The sequence below is a fragment of the Gorilla gorilla genome, chromosome 13 (assembly GCF_029281585.2).
Source record: "Gorilla gorilla gorilla isolate KB3781 chromosome 13, NHGRI_mGorGor1-v2.1_pri, whole genome shotgun sequence".
Lineage (NCBI taxonomy): Eukaryota > Metazoa > Chordata > Mammalia > Primates > Hominidae > Gorilla > Gorilla gorilla.
This window is the reverse complement of record NC_073237.2, coordinates 123457568-123477001: the sequence shown is the minus strand read 5'-3', so window position 1 is coordinate 123477001 and position 19434 is coordinate 123457568. Positions and strand designations below refer to the sequence as shown.

Below are 19434 nucleotides of genomic sequence, written 5' to 3'. Positions count from 1 at the left end.
CTGTGGATTGTAGTCATGGGTCTGATAAGTTCTTCCATGATGTGCCTGCAGGACAGCACCACAGTCTCTGACAGAGCCATGGCCACTCTCATTAGTGTGCCTGTGGAACCCTGGGGCACTGCCCACCTCTACATCAGAGACCTCCCTCACGCAGGAAGCCTTGGGTACAACTGGCCACTGCCCCCAGGGAGCCAAGGTGAGCTGCTCACCTGTGTACACAGTGAGAGCACCAAAGCCCCTTCTAAACTCTTTTTTAAAATGTCTTTAAAGCCCCTGTTTCTCCTCCTGCCCAACAGCGCTGGTGGAAACCTAAGAGCGACGCAATGCTTTGGACAGTGGCCTCTGGAAAGTAATGCTGCAATGTCTGTTTCTCCCGAGGTCAAATGAGCAGAAACAGGACCTTTATAAGCCCTTTCTGGGCCCTAAGAGCTCTTACTTGAGAGGCCTCAGGCTGTATCACATGCATTGAAATGACCTACCTCACACATTTAATATAATTTTTACTGGAACAATTTTGAAAGGATTTAATACTTTTGCTTTTAAAATTATTTGGCTAAGAGTAACTCAATTAATTTATGGTTGGATCTCATTTCTCAGTAAACATCAAGCATGTTCAGGAATTCTTGGGAAGTGAAAAAAAATCTAACCTACAAATTGTTTTCAAAAGTAATAACATTTTCATGAAGACAAAATTTAACAATTAATGAACTTGACAAGATGTCACACTTTGTAGTAATTTAATTACATACAATAAATTTTGATTTTGCAGTTTTCTTTTCATATTTTAGAGCCAGTAAGTTTTTTTAGGCCTCAAACATTTTCATCAACTCCTGAAACACTCATTGGCCCCAGGCACCATGCCCATCGTTTGAGGGCTAAAGCGGCCTGAAAGCAGGCACAAGCATTTGGAGCTTTTCCCTGGAATGATCAGAAGTGACATGTGTGATATCAACTCTGAGGTTCTGCAGGAACTGAAATGTCTTTGGGACCATACAAGCTATTCCTGTGTTTAGGTTATTGTTTTGTACTCTGGTTCGCTGAAAAGCAGTGATTGACATAGAATATATATACGTCCATAACCAAAATCTTATTTTGCCAAGCCTCTGGATAAATGAGATTCGAAGACCCCCAATAACTGCTTCTCACTGTAGCCACCCCTCACACCCCATCCCCCGACCCTGTGTGTCTGTTCTCCTGCCCTCATGGGGTGCCCAGTGAGTCCTGATGCTGGCCTGGGTGGGACTCTCACCTAAGCAGGCCACGTGCCGTGGCACTCAGATGCATTAATTTGGGTAGGAAATTGCAGATCCAATTTCAACAGTTAGTCATTTCTCCTGTTAGAAAAATGTTTCAGGGAGTGGTGAGAAGACTTTTTGGAGACAGACCATCAGTGAGAGTAACTGAAAACAGCATACAGTTCTCATGAAAAGCAGACTGCATCTTAGTGATATCACAGAAGCCTCTCCCTAGTGCCTGCGTATGGACTAAAATATTCATAGGAGCAACTTCCCAGAACCAAGAGCCCCCCAGAACATTTCCCACAGGCCACAGGGTCCTCTGAGTGGCCTAAGGTGGTCAAATTCTGACACCTGGGGCTGGACTCAGGGGATAAAAAGGACTGTCAGGCTGCTGGCGAGCCATGGGGTCCAGTCCCGCTGTGGGCAGGAAGGACTCTGCTCCTCCCCCCACACCTCAGGCACGTCAGAGAGAAGAGGCATCCCTCTTGCCCACGGAGGCCTCACTGCTTAGCTCCCAGCCTCAAGGTCAGATATTCACGGAGACATGTTTTCCTAGTAAGAGGGGCACTGCACTAAGAGCTGATGCAGTTTGTGAGCCCACTTCTCCACTAGGGCCTGGACCGGTAAATCAGGCTGATGCTGGTCTGCCCCAGACCCACAGAGAGAGAACTGGAAATAGGAAGTTATGCTTGCCTGGCCTAGGTGCCGGTTCTAACTCAGCTTGACCAGAAAGGCCCTGTGTTGGGAGTAGCAAGCACTGTATCAGCCATCAATCAAGTGGGTCCTGGTTTCCTGGGAGGCCATGGTCCTTGTGTGCCTAATCCCTGTCAAGAACCCCAGCCAGAGAGGAGGAAGGAAGCACCCAAAGCTGATCACCTCCAACACTTACCAGGGTGTGGCAGTGGGGTCCGGGCTGAGACCTGTGTACTTGGTACTCCCCCACTTGCTGATGTCCCTCCTCTGGAGGCCTCCTGACCCCAGACCCTGTGTGCCTACCCATCCTTGTTGCTTCTTCAGGGAACCACACAGACTCGGCTCAGCCACGGGGCTACATTTCTCTTCACGTGGAACATTTGGCCACAGCTCCCCCAAGAATGTAAATGTGGTCTTTATAGAGATGAGGTCGCGGCACTCGCTCCACTCTGAGCCCAGGTGCTGCCGAGTTAGTGTTGGCCTGATGCTCTGGGCAGAGCTGCCCTCTCAGAAGGGGCGCCAAGTTAAACACCGCTAGGTACTCTGCACTGGTCCAAAGGGAGCGCTTTGCCCACTGCACGTTGAAAACTCAGTTTCATTGACAAAAAAGATTTCCATTCTTCATGTCAATATATCTTTGTGGCCTTCTCCACTGAAATTCTGACTTAAAAATACATGGAAAACATCTACTGGTAAATATCTTACATTTAGTCTTGTATTGAAAAGCAAATATAGTAACATGTGTGTGGAGGAGGAATTAGTTGGGGGGGTGAACAATTTCAAAAATGTCAGCTTTCATCTATCAAAGGAAACAGAAAGGGATAATCTTCACAGAGCACCTGCCCCAGCTGGCTCCCATGCTGGCCGCTCTTGGGTTCATGACATCCTCAGAAAAGCTATGGTCTCTTCCCATTTCACAGAAGAATAAATTGAGGCTCAATGAGGACACTGCCCAAAGTCACAGTGTGCATAGGTGAGGCCATCGAGATTGGAGCCAAGGGCTCCTGACTCCAAGTGTGGAGTCTTCCTCCAGCCCTCGCTTCCTCAGCCAGGTCTTCCTCCATCGAGGCCAGACCCTTGCCTGGCCCCCTACGAGGGCATTATTTATATGGAACAGCTATAGATTTTTCACAGTATTATTTATATGTTACAGTTGTGGATTTCTCATCAAAGTAGGATGTTTTGTCTCTGCTATTTTAAGGGAGCCACATAATTTTACTGCTGACAATTTTTCAATGTTAACTCTTTTTCTGACTAATTTTCATCCATCAGTGATGTTTCTGACCTTTGCCACTGGTGCCTTTAATGTGTGAAAAGGAAATGTGTTTGAATGCAGGAGATTTCACAGAGGTCTACTAAGGGTTCTAAGGGAAATTGTGTTTGAATATGTGTTTTTGATGGAAGCTAATGGGGCCTGATTGTCATGTGAAATTCCGTGTACAGACACATATGCACATTTTTTGTAACAGCAGAAAATACTAAACATTTCTACACAATTTGATACCTACTCCATTATTCTAGAAAGCCTTAAAAGAATTACCACGTTTGCCTTTTTTAAAAAAAGAAAAACTTCTACATCATAACAGACACTACAATAGTTGAAAAAATGGGCAAAGAACACCAAAAGGTAAATACGGAAGAAAAAAATCATTAAAGATTTTTAAAAGTTTTACACCTTGACAAAGAACTGCAAATTTTTATGTTTTATTTTTTTCGCTGGCTGACTGGCAAAGATTAACATTAGTTCTAAGGACACAGAGCTAAGTCAGCATGGATCCCTCATTCTTGAGTTCGTTCTGGTTGGGGGAAAAGAAGTAGTGTGTGAGCTCTGCACATCCCCTGGGTGCATATACCTGCTGTGTCCTTTACCCACCAGGTAACCTTGAGGGGATCCTCTAATGACCACAGGGTCTGCTTTCCTACCTCATAGGAGTGTCAGGAGGGTCAGCTGTGGAAATACGTGGCTAGGACCATAGGAAATGCTCAGTACACACTGGCTATTATTATTACTACTTCAGTCACGACTCTTAGAGCAAGGAGTTTATAACCTGGGACTTTGGGAATCCATTACCTTCTGAAACTGTATACAGAATTGTGTGAGTCTGTGCATTTTTCTGAATAAAGGATCTAGAACCATCCCCAAATTCTTAAAGGGACTAGTAGCCCCAAAACATTTAAAAACACTTGCCTTTAAAAAGAGCCCTTGGTGGAAATGCCAAAGGTAAAACTGAGATCATTGATGGCGCCCACAAAGGCAGCCCCAGCTGGAGCCACGAGGCCAACTGCCACTCTCCCAGCAGCCTCCACAGCCTCTCCCTACGTGGCGCCTCCTTCAAAGGCAGCCTTTACCTCTGACAATTCTGCAGCAGTCCTGGCAGCTGTGCAGTAAGAGGCTGGGCTGCTCGCTCTCAGTGGGCGTTATTTTGCAGGCTTCTGCCGGATCTTCCGTCACCAGCATTCACATCGAACGGCCTCTCCTGTGCTGCCGACTTGGTAAGGAGCTGGGAGGCCTCCCACGCCCACCGGCGCTCTGCTCCAGCTGTTGGGGACAGACTCCCATTCTCTGCCTCCGTCCCTGGGGCTTCAGCTGAACACAACCAAAACCTTTTTCTCCTTCACAAACGCTCTTTCTGGAGGTCTGGCCTCCCCTTCCCCAGGAAGGATACTGAGGGGGTGGTGGGGGAAAGGCGGGAAGTGGTACTGGCAAAGGAAGCAGCTGCTTGTGCCCCATCTGCTACCCAGGGGTGGGGAGCATTGGGTCCTGCCCCATCCCTTAGAGAAGAGGCCTGGCAAAAAGGTAAATGGGTGAGAAGATCCTTCCTCCCCGGAAGATGAAGGGAGAAGCCCCTGAGTTAAGTGTCAGCACCCAAACCAATCTTTCTTCTCGGGGCGATACTGGGCAGTGGGAAGCAAGGAATGAGCAAGACAGCCCCTGCCTTCCCGTCAGGTTCTAGGTGGATGAATGCTCAAACACAAGGCTTCTTCCTCAGGAACAGCCCACCTGAGATGTCTAACAGAGACCAGAAACCTAAATCTTTCTGGTTTATAACCATTACGTGTGAACTAGTTGAGCCCAAACACCAGCCAGGAAGGAATCTGAGAAGTGTGACCTGTACCAGAAAAGCTGAGTATACCTGTCACTGATGGGCACCTCCCTTCAACTCACACAGAAAGAGAAAGGACAGGAGTCTACAGGAATTCAAGTGGGGAGGAGGTAGTGAGGTCAGCTCCTCCCTTGCAGGGCATCAGAGCGGCCCCACCCTGCCCTGAGCTTCCGCTGCCCAGCACCGCATCTGCAGAGGCTGGGACTCAATACACAGTTGTTGAATAAACATACAAATTGATAGAAAACATACAATGGTACTTTCTTAGCACTTTTGTCCTTAACCAGTCTCATTGTGGGGATTTTTATTTATTTGTTTTTTTTGAGACGGAGTCTTGTCTTGCTCTGCCGCTCAGGCTGGAGTGCAGTGGGGCCATCTCAGCTCACTGCAACCTCCACCTCCTGGATTCAAGGGATTCTCCTGCCTCACCCTCCCGGGTAGCTGGGATCACAGGTGCGTGCCACCACACACGGCTAATTTTTTGCATTTTTAGTAGAGACAGGGTTTCACCATGTTAGCCAGGATGGTCTCGATCTCCTGACTTTGTGATCTGCCTGCCTCAGCCTCCCGAAGTGCTGGGATTACAGGCGTGAGCCACGGCGCCCGGCCCTACGAGGAATATTTTGAAGAGACTGAAGCAAAATGTGATTTTCTTTCAGCCATTTTCATCTGAATGGCTAGGCCTTGACCTTCTAAAGCTTCCTCAGATAAATGAGAAAGGCCCCAGCCTGTTCAGACCCTTGGTGACTCAAGTTTGTATCTTCTTGCTGATGTGACCAACAATGGAGCATAAGAAACTGCCTGGGGAGGGCAGAGTTGATGGGCAGGGGTGGGGAGGACTGAAAGACCTGTGGTATAACACCCATTCCTTCTGACTGGGCTGCCCAAGCTCAGTGCAGTCACAAAGAATCACAGAACCCTCTGGTCTCAGTTTCAGAAGAGAGCCATGGATTGGGCTGTATCCTAGACATCATCCTTTAAGTTTATGAGCCTGCAAGGAGGACCTCAGAATGCGTGAGTGCCAAGCATCTGGCCCTCACTGAGCTTCCTTTGCAAAACACACAGATTAAGCTGAAAGGGAACCTGGCCCCCTAAAAACACACTTGAAGAGCAGTGAATGAATTGCAGAAATATCCCAAAGTCTCTGGCTACATGGCCAAATTCTGGGCATGGCCTAGGCCCCTGTGACTGTGGAAGTTCATTTAGTAAAAGCTGCAGCAGTCATCACGAAGCACTGTCACTGGAAGGGCAGATGTGGAGTCAGAATTGAAGGGTGCCGACTGTACTTGGCCCCCAGAAACAGTAATCCAGTGGAACCGAGTTTCCTTGCAGAAGCAAAGCCATCAGAGCCTGCAGGCACTGACTGATGTTGCCACGTTTAGTAGGTCCACATCTCTTTTTCCTAATATAATGAACATGAAAAAGATCACTCCAGCAACTTCCCCCAAATGATCTCAGTAATCCTGACAACAATATATGAGGGAAATCTGATCTCCCTTCTACAATCAGAAGAAACTGAGGGCTGGGAGAAGTGAAGAAGTCTGCCAAAAGTCAAACTGTGAGGCGGGTGAGAGGAGAAAGTGAGCTTGGAGTATGGGCATCCTGACCCCTGGTCCGAGGCTCTTGTCTTTATAATTACTTATTAAACTCGCAAAACAAAAATTGGTTACCTCAGACTGTGGGCCTGTGGCTCCCAGCTGGAGCCTCAACAGAGGCTGTGCCTGCTTGGGGTGCAGCTGGGGGTGTGGCCTGGTGACAGGCAGGTCTGTGATGTATATGCATGTCTGTGTCCCCAGGCCCATGGAGAGACTGCCTGCAGGCCCTGGAGGATGGCCACGACACCAGCTCCATCTACCTGGTGAAGCCGGAGAACACCAACCGCCTCATGCAAGTGTGGTGCGACCAGAGACACGACCCCGGGGGCTGGACCGTCATCCAGAGACGCCTGGATGGCTCTGTTAACTTCTTCAGGAACTGGGAGACGTACAAGGTGAGACTCGGCAGGGGATGTCTGTGCTGCCCACAAGGTGACTGGCCCACCCCAAGAGAGGCCTGAGCAACCAATAGAAGAGCCCACTCAGAGGTACACGCTGACCAAGCCCAGGCCTGTGCGGCCCCAACAACACATATACCTGAGGCGAGAAGGATGCAGACAGGGCCATTTTGCAAACCCACCAGGGGTAGTGAGGACCAGCGCCTCCTCTGCCTGCTGCTAGAAACTGCTGCAAGACAAGAGTCAGTAGACCAGACCACCACAGCCCCACAGGACAGGGTGAGAGTTTAGAAATGCTGGTATGGGGGCCCAGGGGTGAGGAGCATTTCACTCCCAACTGGGGTTTCCATGGGGAAAGACCTGCTCTCAAAGCCCAGAAGGCGCAAGTCCCAAGAGGCTCCCAGTTCCTGGGAGAATCCCCCAAAAAGTCCTGGTAGGGAGTTGCGGCAATGCTCAAGTCCTAATTCCAGGCTCATCCTCTGGGCTCCCTGGTTCCCAGGGAGTTGAAATGCTCATCTGTGTAGCAGGGAAAGTTGCCAGGACTCAGTCATATATCGTTCTTCCCCCTCTAAACAGAGGTAGTACTAAGGAAGGCAAGAGTGGCTCTGTTTGCTGAGTGCCCAACCCATGCCAGCACCATGCTAAGGGCTTTCGTGCATTATTTTGTTTAATCTCGTATCAACCTCCTGAGGGAGGTTCTGTTATGGACTCAGCTTACAGATGAAAGTGTGGAGTAATTTGCTTAGGGTTGCAAAGCCAGGAATTGGCCCAGTAGTGACTGCAGCTGAGGCCTCTGACACTGAAGCTCACAAACTACCTGAAGCCATGATGCCTTGCACACATGGCTCTGCCATGCCCCTTCTTGAGTCTCCTGTCCTGGTTGTCCCCCACCCCACCTCCTGACCAGCCTGTGTCTCTGCTTTTTTCTCCTCTTCCACCTACATTAGGAGCAGGAGACTCCTCCTTTCTTAGAGGCAATACAGTGCAATGATTAAGACTGGGTTCTTGGTTCAAATCCTGGTTCACCCTCAGGCATTCTGAGACCCTGAGCCTCTCTGGGCCTCAGTTCATCCATACTAGGGAGGATAATGATAGCACTTAGTTCTTCGAGTTGACATGAGGATTAGTAAAACAACCTATGTAAAGTTCTTAAAACAGTGCCAGCACATCACAAGCGCTCAATACTAAATAATTATTATATTAATGAATCACCGATTCCCAAGACTTTAGTGGCCATAACTCAGCTGCTGACCCCAAAACCACATGCAAAAAAAACAATAACCACAAAACCACTGGGTTTTAGACCTAGAGGGGAGCCCCGGTGGATGGGACACATGCGTCACAGCTCACACCCGTCTGGTGCATTACAGCTTACACGTGACCCTCACACACAGCTCATCTCCAGAGAAGGAGGTGAAGCTCAGTGAAGGTCAGAGATTTGTCTGAGGAATGCCTGCTGCGTGCCTACTGAGTGCCAGGCCCTCCACCTGCCACAGCACACGTGTTCCTGCAGCAAGCCTGTGGGGAAGGTAATATAGCCTCCCTGACGTAAGAACAAGGAATCTGGGGTTCACATGATGCCTGGCACAGGGTAGGCACTCTACATATTTTTGAATAATGTGTGAGTCATAGAGAGATTAAGAGGTGGAGTAGGGGTCTGAACCAGGTCTGCTTCACGCTCTGCTTGTTTCCCAGGCCCCTCTATCCAGGGCTGAGTGTCTGACAGCCAAGCCTGCTGGCTGCAGGTGCTGCAGGCTCCACATTAACACTCTCCTGGGTTTTCCCCAGCAAGGGTTTGGGAACATTGACGGCGAATACTGGCTGGGCCTGGAGAACATTTACTGGCTGACGAACCAAGGCAACTACAAACTCCTGGTGACCATGGAGGACTGGTCCGGCCGCAAAGTCTTTGCAGAATACGCCAGTTTCCGCCTGGAACCTGAGAGCGAGTATTATAAGCTGCGGCTGGGGCGCTACCATGGCAATGCGGGTGACTCCTTTACATGGCACAATGGCAAGCAGTTCACCACTCTGGACAGAGATCATGATGTCTACACAGGTAGGAAAAGTGGAGTCAAACCCAGGTGCAGGGTAGGGAAAAGAGGTCAACCAGAGCCAGAGCCCCTGACTCCAGGGCTTGGAAACGGGAAGATCCCAGGGTGAGAAGCAGCTGGGCCAAGCTGCCTGACCCTGTTACCACCCCCTGAGGGTCCCTTCTCCTGCCCACAGGTCCCCTTCACAAAGCTGGGTCACAGTGGCATTTCCAAATTAAGAAAAAAAAATGGGATGGGGCAAGACATAAAGAGGTATACAAATCACATGTACCAGGGCCAACTGGGGCCAATGCAGAAAGACATGTGTTGGGCTGTGGCCTCACCACTTCTGTCCAAGGCACCTGGTATAGAGCTAACCAACTGCGTAGGCTCTGGGCCACACACCTGGGCTCCAGTGCTGGCCCCACCTCCTACCAGCCATGTGTCCTTGGGCATGCTGCTAAATCTCCGTGGGTCTCAGTTTCTGCATCTGGAAGTAAGGACAAGAACTACATTGCAGGGTAGGGAGAAGGGTAGAGAGAATGTACCTAAAGTGCTTTGTCTAGGATTTGGCACATAGCGAGGGCTCCATACAAACTGGCTTTCTTCATGGTCACTGTTACTGCATGTAATGCTAGTGCAGTGCTGAGAGGAAGCTATTAAGAGGAAAGCAGATAGGAGAGAGAAAGTGATTTGTCTAAGATCACATGCTTCAAATCTAGGTCTTTACTAAGAAGTCTTTATTAAACAAAAAACAAGAGAAAAAAACAGAAAATCAGAAGAAACATAGATATGGTCTGGCCCTGAGTCCAGATATCAGACTCCCACACAGTTAATACCTCCCCAGGGCCAACACCCAGTTTCTTGAGATGAAGGCCTCTCAGTCTGCCATGCTCCTCCCTGAGGCTGGCACCACCTGATGGCCGATGCGCCTCCAGGCTCAGGCTGTCTGCTCTCAAGGGCAAACCCAGTCCCCTCCTGCCTCCATTTCCTATGTGGTCTTGGTCAGAAGGCTACTCCCTCCCACTTGAGAAGCGAGCTCTCAAGACTGTCCTACAAATGGCCTGCACTTCAGGCAGGCCCTGGAACCTACATACTAAGGTGGAGGGGATCCTCATGCCAGGTCCCCATGGCAGCCACATTCTGAAGGGTAATCCTCCCAACATCAGGGGACAGGAGGGACCTGACCTGCCCATCCCTGTATCACACAGACACCTCTGTCCGCCCACTGACACTGAACTGGCCTGGCCCAAAGGGGCCCTGGAAGAGGAACAGGCCCTCGTTCTGAAGCAGTAGGGGCTGCCGAGGCTTCTAGAAGAGCAGGGCAGAAGGATAACCTTCAGAGCTGGTCAGACCCTGGGACACAGGGGCTGCTACAGCCTTTCTGGAGGGCCACCTCCTTAGGGAGCGGAAAGTGTATTCTATGATCCAAACTCAGATCTAGCCAGCAGCAAAATCAGTAGCTGGCAAGTTCCTTGTCCCTGGAGGTGTGTGGGACCTCCGCTGGCAAACAGGAGGCTGGTTATGGCGTGCCCAAGGATCTCCCTGCTATACCAGTCCAACACTGCCACTTGGTCCCTGTGGCCTGGAATCATGGCCCAGAGGGACCCCCAGAAAAACTCTGGGAAAACCTGGCTCCACCTCCCCTCTTGCTTTCTGCCTCAGACTGAGTGCGACCTCCTCACCTCATCCCACGGCCTCGGCCACCTGCTCTGTTGGGCCCTCCAACCCACAATTCTGACTGGAGCAGCCCCTCCCCTGAGTACGGGGTCCTCTTGCCAGGCCTAGTCAGGAAAGTGGGGACCCCCCTTCACTAAGAGCAATGCTGGCAGATAGTGGCCCCCTGTCCTCCTGCCACAGAGTGCACTGCCCCTGCATGCCCGCGCACACCTTCCCACAGTTTTTACTGTTGTTCTGAACTGCTTGTCCTTGGCAGCAAAATTCAGCATGATGTGATAATGCCAAGAGTTTTATGGAAATACCTTTCCTTTGTGAAGTAATACAAAAAAATTGTTTGGATGGAATACAAGCTGGGGAGGACTGGAGGAGCATTTCTTCTTAAACACTTTCTTTGTCATTCTTTAAAGACTCCTGATCCAACAGTTTCAACTCAAAAATTCCTAAGAAAAAGCCTTTCTCCCTCCCTGCCCACCTCAGGCCATCTCCATTTCCTATCAGAACACAAGGTGTGGAGTTCCCTTGGGGCCTCCTTTGCACCCAGCCCTGGGCTAGGTGTCAAGTACGCATCCTCATTCAATCCTCAGAGCCATCCTGTGCGGCAGGCGTCATTTTTATTCTCATTTTACAGATGAGGATACAGTGGCTGGGAGAGGTTAAGTCACTTGTCTGAGATCACACAGCTAGTTAGTTACAAAGCTGAGCCTCAAAGGCAGGCCTGAAGCATGGCCTCTCACCACCCATGGAGACGGGTCCACCTTTCAAGTGTTCTTGCTCCAGATGCCTCCCAGAGAGGGCTTTGCCGAAAGCCCTGAGCACTATGGACGCAGGTAGAATGGCCTCCTCCCAGACACCCTCTCACTGCCTTCTCTCTTGCAGGAAACTGTGCCCACTACCAGAAGGGAGGCTGGTGGTATAACGCCTGTGCCCACTCCAACCTCAACGGGGTCTGGTACCGCGGGGGCCATTACCGGAGCCGCTACCAGGACGGAGTCTACTGGGCTGAGTTCCGAGGAGGCTCTTACTCACTCAAGAAAGTGGTGATGATGATCCGACCGAACCCCAACACCTTCCACTAAGCCAGCTCCCCCTCCTGACCTCTCGTGGCCATTGCCAGGAGCCCGCCCTGGTCACGCTGGCCACAGCACAAAGAACAACTCCTCACCAGTTCATCCTGAGGCTGGGAGGACCGGGATGCTGGATTCTGTTTTCCGAAGTCACTGCAGCGGATGATGGAACTGAATCGATACGGTGTTTTCTGTCCCTCCTACTTTCCTTCACACCAGACAGCCCCTCATGTCTCCAGGACAGGACAGGACTACAGACAACTCTTTCTTTAAATAAATTAAGTCTCTACAATAAAAACACAACTGCAAAGTACCTTCATAATATACATGTGTATGAGCCTCCCTTGTGCACGTATGTGTATACCACATATATATGCATTTAGATATACATCACATGTGATATATCTAGATCCATATATAGGTTTGCCTTAGATACCTAAATACACATATATTCAGTTCTCAGATGTTGAAGCTGTCACCAGCAGCTTTGCTCTTAGGAGAAAAGCATTTCATTAGTGTTGTATTACTTGAGTCTAAGGGTAGATCACAGACTGTGTGGTCTCAACTGAAAGGATCACCCTTGGCATCTGTGTGCCTGGATTCTTCCAGAATGTCTACAATGCTAATCTCTCACATAGAGGTTCCCAGCTTCTTAAGAACCCCTTTTGGCACCTAATCAAATTTCAAAATCCCTCCCCCCACATTTTCATACTTTTCCCCATTCTCAGGACTTTTCACCATCCATCACCCACTTATCCCTTCATTTGACACCATTCATTAAGTGCCTTCTGTGTGTCAGTCCCTGGCCACTCACTGCAGTTCAAGGCCCCCTTTCCGCTCTGCTGTACTCCTCGCCTACCTACTCCTTGCCTTTTCTGTCGCACAGCCCCTTCTTTCCAGGCGAGATTCCTCAGCTTCTGAGTAGGAAACACTCCGGGCTCCAGGTTTTTGGTTGGGAAGGGAAGGCCAGGCCAAAAGCTCCACCGGCCGTATAGATAATGTACTCGCAGTTTTGTATCTTCCATTCATACTTTAACCTACAGGTCATTTGAGTCTTCACACAAATAATAACCTATCTGGCCAGGAGATAATCGGTTGAACAGAAGTCATCAGATCATCAGAGCCCCCAGATGGCTACAGACCAGAGATTCCACACTCTCAGGCTGACTAGAGTCCGCATCTCATCTCCAAACTACACTTCCCTGGAGAACAAGTGCCACAAAAATGAAAACAGGCCACTTCTCAGGAGTTGAATAATCAGGGGTCACCGGACCCCTTGGTTGATGCACTGCAGCATGGTGGCTTTCTGAGTCCTGTTGGCCACCAAGTGTCAGCCTCAGCACTCCCGGGACTATTGCCAAGAAGGGGCAAGGGATGAGTCAAGAAGGTGAGACCCTTCCCGGTGGGCACGTGGGCCAGGCTGTGTGAGATGTTGGATGTTTGGTACTGTCCATGTCTGGGTGTGTGCCTATTACCTCATCATTTCTCACAAAGTGTACCATGTAGCATGTTTTGTGTATATAAAAGGGAGGGTTTTTTAAAAAATATATTTCCAGATTATCCTTGTAATGACACGAATCTGCAATAAAAGCCATCAGTGCTATTTCAATGTATCTACACTCTGTGTTACTGTTTTAGAATGCCTTCCTGGGGCCTCCCATATCAGAGCCTCTTTAAGTAAAACCAGGAAGAGATTCGGCACCAGGACACACACCAGAATCATTTAAATCACACTCACCCTATCTCTGGTTACCACCTATACCCTCAGAAGTTCGGCTCTCTGGAGCTCCACTTCCTCACATCCAGCTGTGTCCTGGATGTCTCCACCAGATATCCTCCAAGCACCTCACGGGCAGTGCACTTAACACCTGACATACCTTTCTTCCAGGTCTGGTCCCTTTTCACCAAATGGCACCAGGTACTCAATTGCTCAGATCAAAAACAAGGACCTCTCCCTTCCCCTGCCAAGGACAATCCATCCCTCCACGCCAAGCCATCTTGCCTGCATTAGCGTAGGATCTCATCTCTTCTCCCTTCAACTACTGCACCAGGCTCCAGACCAGGAGTCTCCATCTCCCTCATTCCAGTCCAATTTCCACCCTAGCTGCTAGAACTGTCTCCTTGTAAAACAAATCTGTGGGTTGGGAAGTGATTCTAGGCATGACGGGAAACCCCAAAACCTAAAGGAAAAGACTAAAAGATACAACTTTTTTCAGAACTCAAATTTTCTGCTTTCCAAAAAACAAAGCAAAAAAATAAAACATGACCAAGATTAAAAGGCAAATATCGAACAAGAGAAACATATTTGAAACATATATAGCAAATACAGAATATTCGTGCTATGCTAAAACCTCTTCCAAATTAAGAAAGATGCAAATCCTGTAACAGAAAACTTGGCAAAGTACACGTACACATGAGAAGATGTAAACAAGATGTCAACCTCAGTAGTAATCAGAGAGGTGCTATAAGTGAAGGATAAACCATGACGTGTGGCCTGTCAGATTGGCAAAGATGAAAAAAATGTCAATCTCCATGTTGACAAGGGAATGGACAGATGTGTGCACTATGGATGGACATATAAATTGACTCCATATTGTTGAAGAGTAACTTGCCAGTGTATATATCAAAATTGTAAATGCACTTATACCCTGGGCCCCAGCAATCCTTCTACCTAATGACCAAGTGACATAACCATATGATAGCTTTTTCTAGTAAAGCTGCAGTTAGAGAGAGATGCACTGATACGCACTGAAGCCTACCATGTGATTAGAAACAGGCGTGTGTGTGTGTGTGTGTGTGTGTGTGTGTGTGTGTGTCCGCGTGCGCATGCGCGTGTGCGTTTTACGTCACCTTCACAGAAGCTCTGTGAAGGAGGGATCATTATTCTCACTTTACAAAAGAGGCGGAAATGAGGCTTGAAGTCAGACTGCTGGTAAGAATACCCCGGCAGCAATTAATCCAGAAGGTGCTGGGTGTCAGGCATCAATTAAGAGTTCTCAACTCCCTTCTCCTAAGCCCCTAGTCAGTTGTTGGGATCACAGTGGAATCTGAATGCTATTTGAGGAAAATATCTTAATCTTGGCCCAGACTATAGTCACCCCTCCACGCACATCTGGAGTGGAGTGTGTGGGACATAGGAACCAACCTTACTGGTCACTGGTCTTGTCTCCAAAACCCCAAACAGAGAGCTCTGGAAAGCCATTGCTGGACACTGCAGAGCCATCCTTTTTCTAAACTAGTTAGGATTCAAATGAAAGCAGGTCATGATACCAGCTATTTCTCCCAAACCCCATCTCAATACCCAAGACTGAATCTTAATCAAACCACACCCAGGCTATATAGAAGGAGAGGAAGGAAAAAGCTCATCTGAGATGTGGAGAAAATGAAAGGTAGGGGTCAGTTCACTAAGCTGGTGGCATGGAAGAAGAGCATGGGGCAGGACGGCTCTGTCCAAGCACCCTAGCCTGGGTACCCAGTAAACTGCTCTACCTGCCAGCAAAGACAGCCAGTCAGCATCCTGGGGTCTTGCCAACCAGACCATCCTCTCCTATCCCATCAGTGACCTTTTAAGGCCTACAGTCACAGGAGTCCTACTATTACTAAGTTCGCCATGGTGGCTGCACTGCATTTGCAGACCCAGAAGGAAGTCAATGAAGCCCAAACTTTCTCCTGCCCCAGCCAAACCCCTGCATCCCAGTTTTAGCCAATACCTTGGTCTCTTGGGTGACAAGGGGCACCCACCTGCTGGGCTTGTGTGAACAGGGCCAGAAGACAGTGATGTTTTCTGAGCAAGTGACACTGAAAAAGACCCCCTCCCCGTAATCTTGCCAATTTGAGCAAGACTGAAAGAGAAACCTTCACATTACTGAAAACAATGGTAATGGGAGTGTACCATGCTCACAGTTCACAGACACTCTTAGGAGGTTCAAGGTGTCCTCTCTGATCTCCCAAGACCCCCTCATCTGTTTCACACAGACTTGTCAAGACTCTGGTTATAGTAAGAGAAACCCACATGACTAGATTAAGCCAAAAAGGGAAGCTTTTAAGTGTAACAACATGTTTAAAAGGTGCTCTTTCTGCCTCACTTTTATCTGAGACTTCAAAGGCTAAGGACAAGATAAAAGCTGCAAGATCATCCCTGCAAAGGGCATGGCCCCGCACTGGCTCTCCAGCATTAGCTGATGGCTTCCCTGACACTGTGTGAGAAGTATAGAAAGAAGGTCCTGGAGAGGGGAGAATGAACTGTCCTTCACGTGTCCCCACTACCACAAGGAAGATGGGTGTTTTCATCCACCTTCAGTCAAGTGAGAGGGACTTCAAGGGACCATTCCCACAGCCTGGCATGGGACGGCATAAGCACTCCAGTCTGACTCAGGCCCAGGGGCACAAAGAGCAGTGGGAAGAGGGGCCCACATTGACAGCACAAGGCCAGCCCACCGAGGCACAAATTCAGGCTTCCTAGGACCAGAGGGCTGCCTGGATGGTGGGGGTAGGGGCAGGGCAGGAAGTACAGGAGCCAGGGAGGGAGCTATACATTACTCCAGGGAGGGAGCACGAGCTCTGAGTTATCAACAGCTATGAAAGATGGGCCGTTCTCTCTCCCTTCTTCCTCCCCTGTTGCCATGGGCCAGAAACTTCAGTGAACAGGTTGGGGAGGCAGTGGGACTGGCCAGGATCCAGCGAAGAAGCGGACTGCGTGTCAGCCAGGTGCTGTGGCTCACGCCTCCCAGAACTTTGGGAGGTCGAGGTGGGAGGACCGCTCAAGCCCAGGAGTTTGAAACCAGCCTAGGCAACATGGTGAGAACCCCATCTCTACCAAAATTAATTAATTAATTAATTAAACAATTAGCTTGGCATGATGGCATGTACCTGTGGTCCTAGCTGCTCAGGAAGCTGAGGTGGGAGGCTCACTTGAGCCCAGGAGGCAGAGGCTGCAGTGAGCCAAAATCATGCCACCACACTCCAGGCCTGGGCAAAAAAAAATGAGACCCTGTCTCAAAACAAACAAACAAACAAGCTGACCATCTGTCTTCCCCCACTCCAGACCTCCACAGCTGGTCAGCTTTAGGAGTCCAGACTTGCAATTACTACACTGGACTGTCTGGAATGAGGAAGTGTTAGAATGGATTGGGCTGCTTCATGCCTAGCACCTGAAAGACCAAAGGACCTGCTAAGTTCTCAGCTTTGACTGGGAAAAGAAAAGTCCATAGAGTACGCTCAAAAGGACACTGGGGAAAAAATGAGTTTGGTTTCTTCTTACACCTGATTGAGTCCAGCTCATTTAATAAGCTGGTTACATAAGGACACGAGGTATCTCCCCAAGTACACGGGCAGGGACACAGCTGGGCCTCACAAGGGCCAGGAACCAGAAATTGCCTGGAAAGCCTTCAAGATGCAAGGCAGCAACTTTCTCAGCCCCTCTCCCTTGCTCTTTCCTTTTCCCTTTCCTTCAGGGTCTCTTTCTCTGCTTCTCATCCAGCATCCATCTGTGGACTATTCTCTGCAGTTGTCCTGGCACATGGCACCAGATGGCATTTTTCAGTTCACGTCCTCCTGATCTGAGTGCCAGCACATCTATGTTCCAGTGCTGGCTCCCAGATAGAGGATCCAACTGGCCCAGTTCAGGCTGGGTATCCACCCCAACTCTATGGGCTCTGACCGTGGAGCAGAGCTAGGTGGAAGGAACACTGCTGCTGGCGTGCAGTGCCAAGGGAGAAGCAGGGGAAGTAGGTTCCCAGAGAAGGAGGGGTCACAGGCTGGGTCTCTATCCAAAAAGGTGTCTAGACTACACTCCAGATGTTATTGGTCCCCATCCTCTCCAGGACCATATTTTGCCAGCCAGACATTACTCATCAGATGGGATCCTATTCCCCAGCCCTTCCTGCTGCTGACCCCTGCACTATCCCAGAAATCACATCCAACCCCCAGGTGGCTAACTAACATGACACCTGGCTGTGCCCAGATGGGCGTCTTCCTGGGTACGCTGCCCTTCCTGGGTATGCTGTGTTTCTCAATAGGGATACAGGGGGCAACAGGGTTCTCACTGATAGGGTCTTCTTAGCTGTATTTTCATGTGGATAGCACTAATACTAGCCATCATCTATAGGGTGCTTTCCATGTGCCAGGCAGTATGCATGGCTCTTTAAATTCTCACAACTCTACGAGGTGGATTCTATAATTACTCTCTCTTCAACATAACAGAAAACTTACATCAAAGAGGTAAGTGAGCTGCCCAAGTGCATGCAGCCTGACACTCAGAATGTGAACTCGAGTCAGTCTGATTCCTGAGCTCCTGCCTCTACAGCATCGATCACTATACCCAGGGAGGAAGTGAGATCACACTACAGCTCCTATGTCACCCCGTATCACTCAGTAATACATCTGAGAATCACGGTGATATGGAGCCTCCTGCCCACAGCAGGAGTGGATATGTCAGGTAGCCAGCCAGCCTGCCTATGCAGCAGCAGCAGCTTGATACCAGAAGGTCCCTAGATGTCAGGAAGCCAGTCCATAGCTGTCTGTCTAATTTATCTCAAACAATGGACACGGAGTAACAAGGGGCAGTGCTGGAGAACGTTCCACAGCTCCCTGGGCTACCAATCCTTTGCCAGGCTGCAGCTCCTCTTCTTGCCAACTGTCCTATAGCTTACAGACTCAACAGCCCCCCTGCTTTGCTACTCCGAACATCCTACTTGTGGATGCTCTGGCAGTCACCAGATGACCAAATCTACCTGGTTCAAGCCTTGGTCCTCATTATCTGGTAACTGGGTTCCAGTAGTGGTGGCTCATCTCCCATATCCATGCCTCCAGGCCTGGCACTTGCTTACAGGTCTCTCTCAAACCTCAGAGTCAGGCCTGAACCAGCCCTCGTCTGGGATTCTGCCTCTGTGGACATGATGTTTCAATACCAGCCATCCCTGAGACATTCAAGTATCCATGTCTCTCCTGAATGGCCATCCTGGGCCAGCTCAGCCCACACTGGGAGCCCAGACGCAGACAATCTCTCCCATCTGCGTGGCATTCCCACAGCGCTGCCACATGCGGCACCTCCTAGGTGGGTGGGCCATCTGCCTGTCCCATGCTGTGCTTGCTGATGGTCATGATATTAATAAATCCAGCTCCAAGGGCTAGTCAAGGAATGTTCCCTCCCCACTGCTGCAGCACATCCTGAAGCTGAAGGGCTCACAGTACCAGGAGAGGGCTCCTTGGAGGAGGAAAGACAGGCCACATTTGCCCTGAGCCTCAGCAGAGCTGGGAATGGCCCAGAGCCTAGAAGGATAGTTAATGTGGAGGGAGTGGAATTAGAATTCCCTTCTGGGGCCATGTGATGACAGAGGCCTACGCCCTAGTCATCTCAACAAGGGAAAACGATTAAAAGAAGCACACAGCCTTCTCCAAGCCTGGAAGGTTGACTAATGCCCAGGCAAGTGTGCAGGGGATGGATTTAGGTCAGCCTCCTCTCCACAGGAACCCAACAGCAAGGCAGCCTTTCCTCATCAATCAGGGCAGTGCAGGCCTGTGGTAGGAACACAGGGAGATGGAATAAGGATAGATATTCAGGAAGCAGAGGCAAGGGCAGAGGGTGGCTGATCAGTTGGGTAGGAGGCCTGAAGGCCTGGCTACCTAACT

General features: G+C 49.6%; 2 protein-coding genes across 19 annotated transcripts in view; one reads left to right on the top strand and one right to left on the bottom strand.

Moving 5' to 3' along the window:
• Positions 1 to 13418, top strand: part of ANGPTL2 (angiopoietin like 2) — a 35729-nt gene extending 22311 nt beyond the window's left edge. Inside the window, exons 3-5 of the mRNA XM_004048627.3 lie at positions 6832 to 7025; positions 8817 to 9087; positions 11618 to 13418. Of these exons, the coding sequence (XP_004048675.1) occupies positions 6832 to 7025; positions 8817 to 9087; positions 11618 to 11817 (665 nt within the window). The 3' untranslated portion in view covers positions 11818 to 13418. The remainder of the gene's footprint in view (positions 1 to 6831; positions 7026 to 8816; positions 9088 to 11617) is intronic.
• Positions 1 to 19434, bottom strand: part of RALGPS1 (Ral GEF with PH domain and SH3 binding motif 1) — a 307580-nt gene that overhangs the window by 122464 nt on the left and 165682 nt on the right. The window lies entirely within an intron of this gene.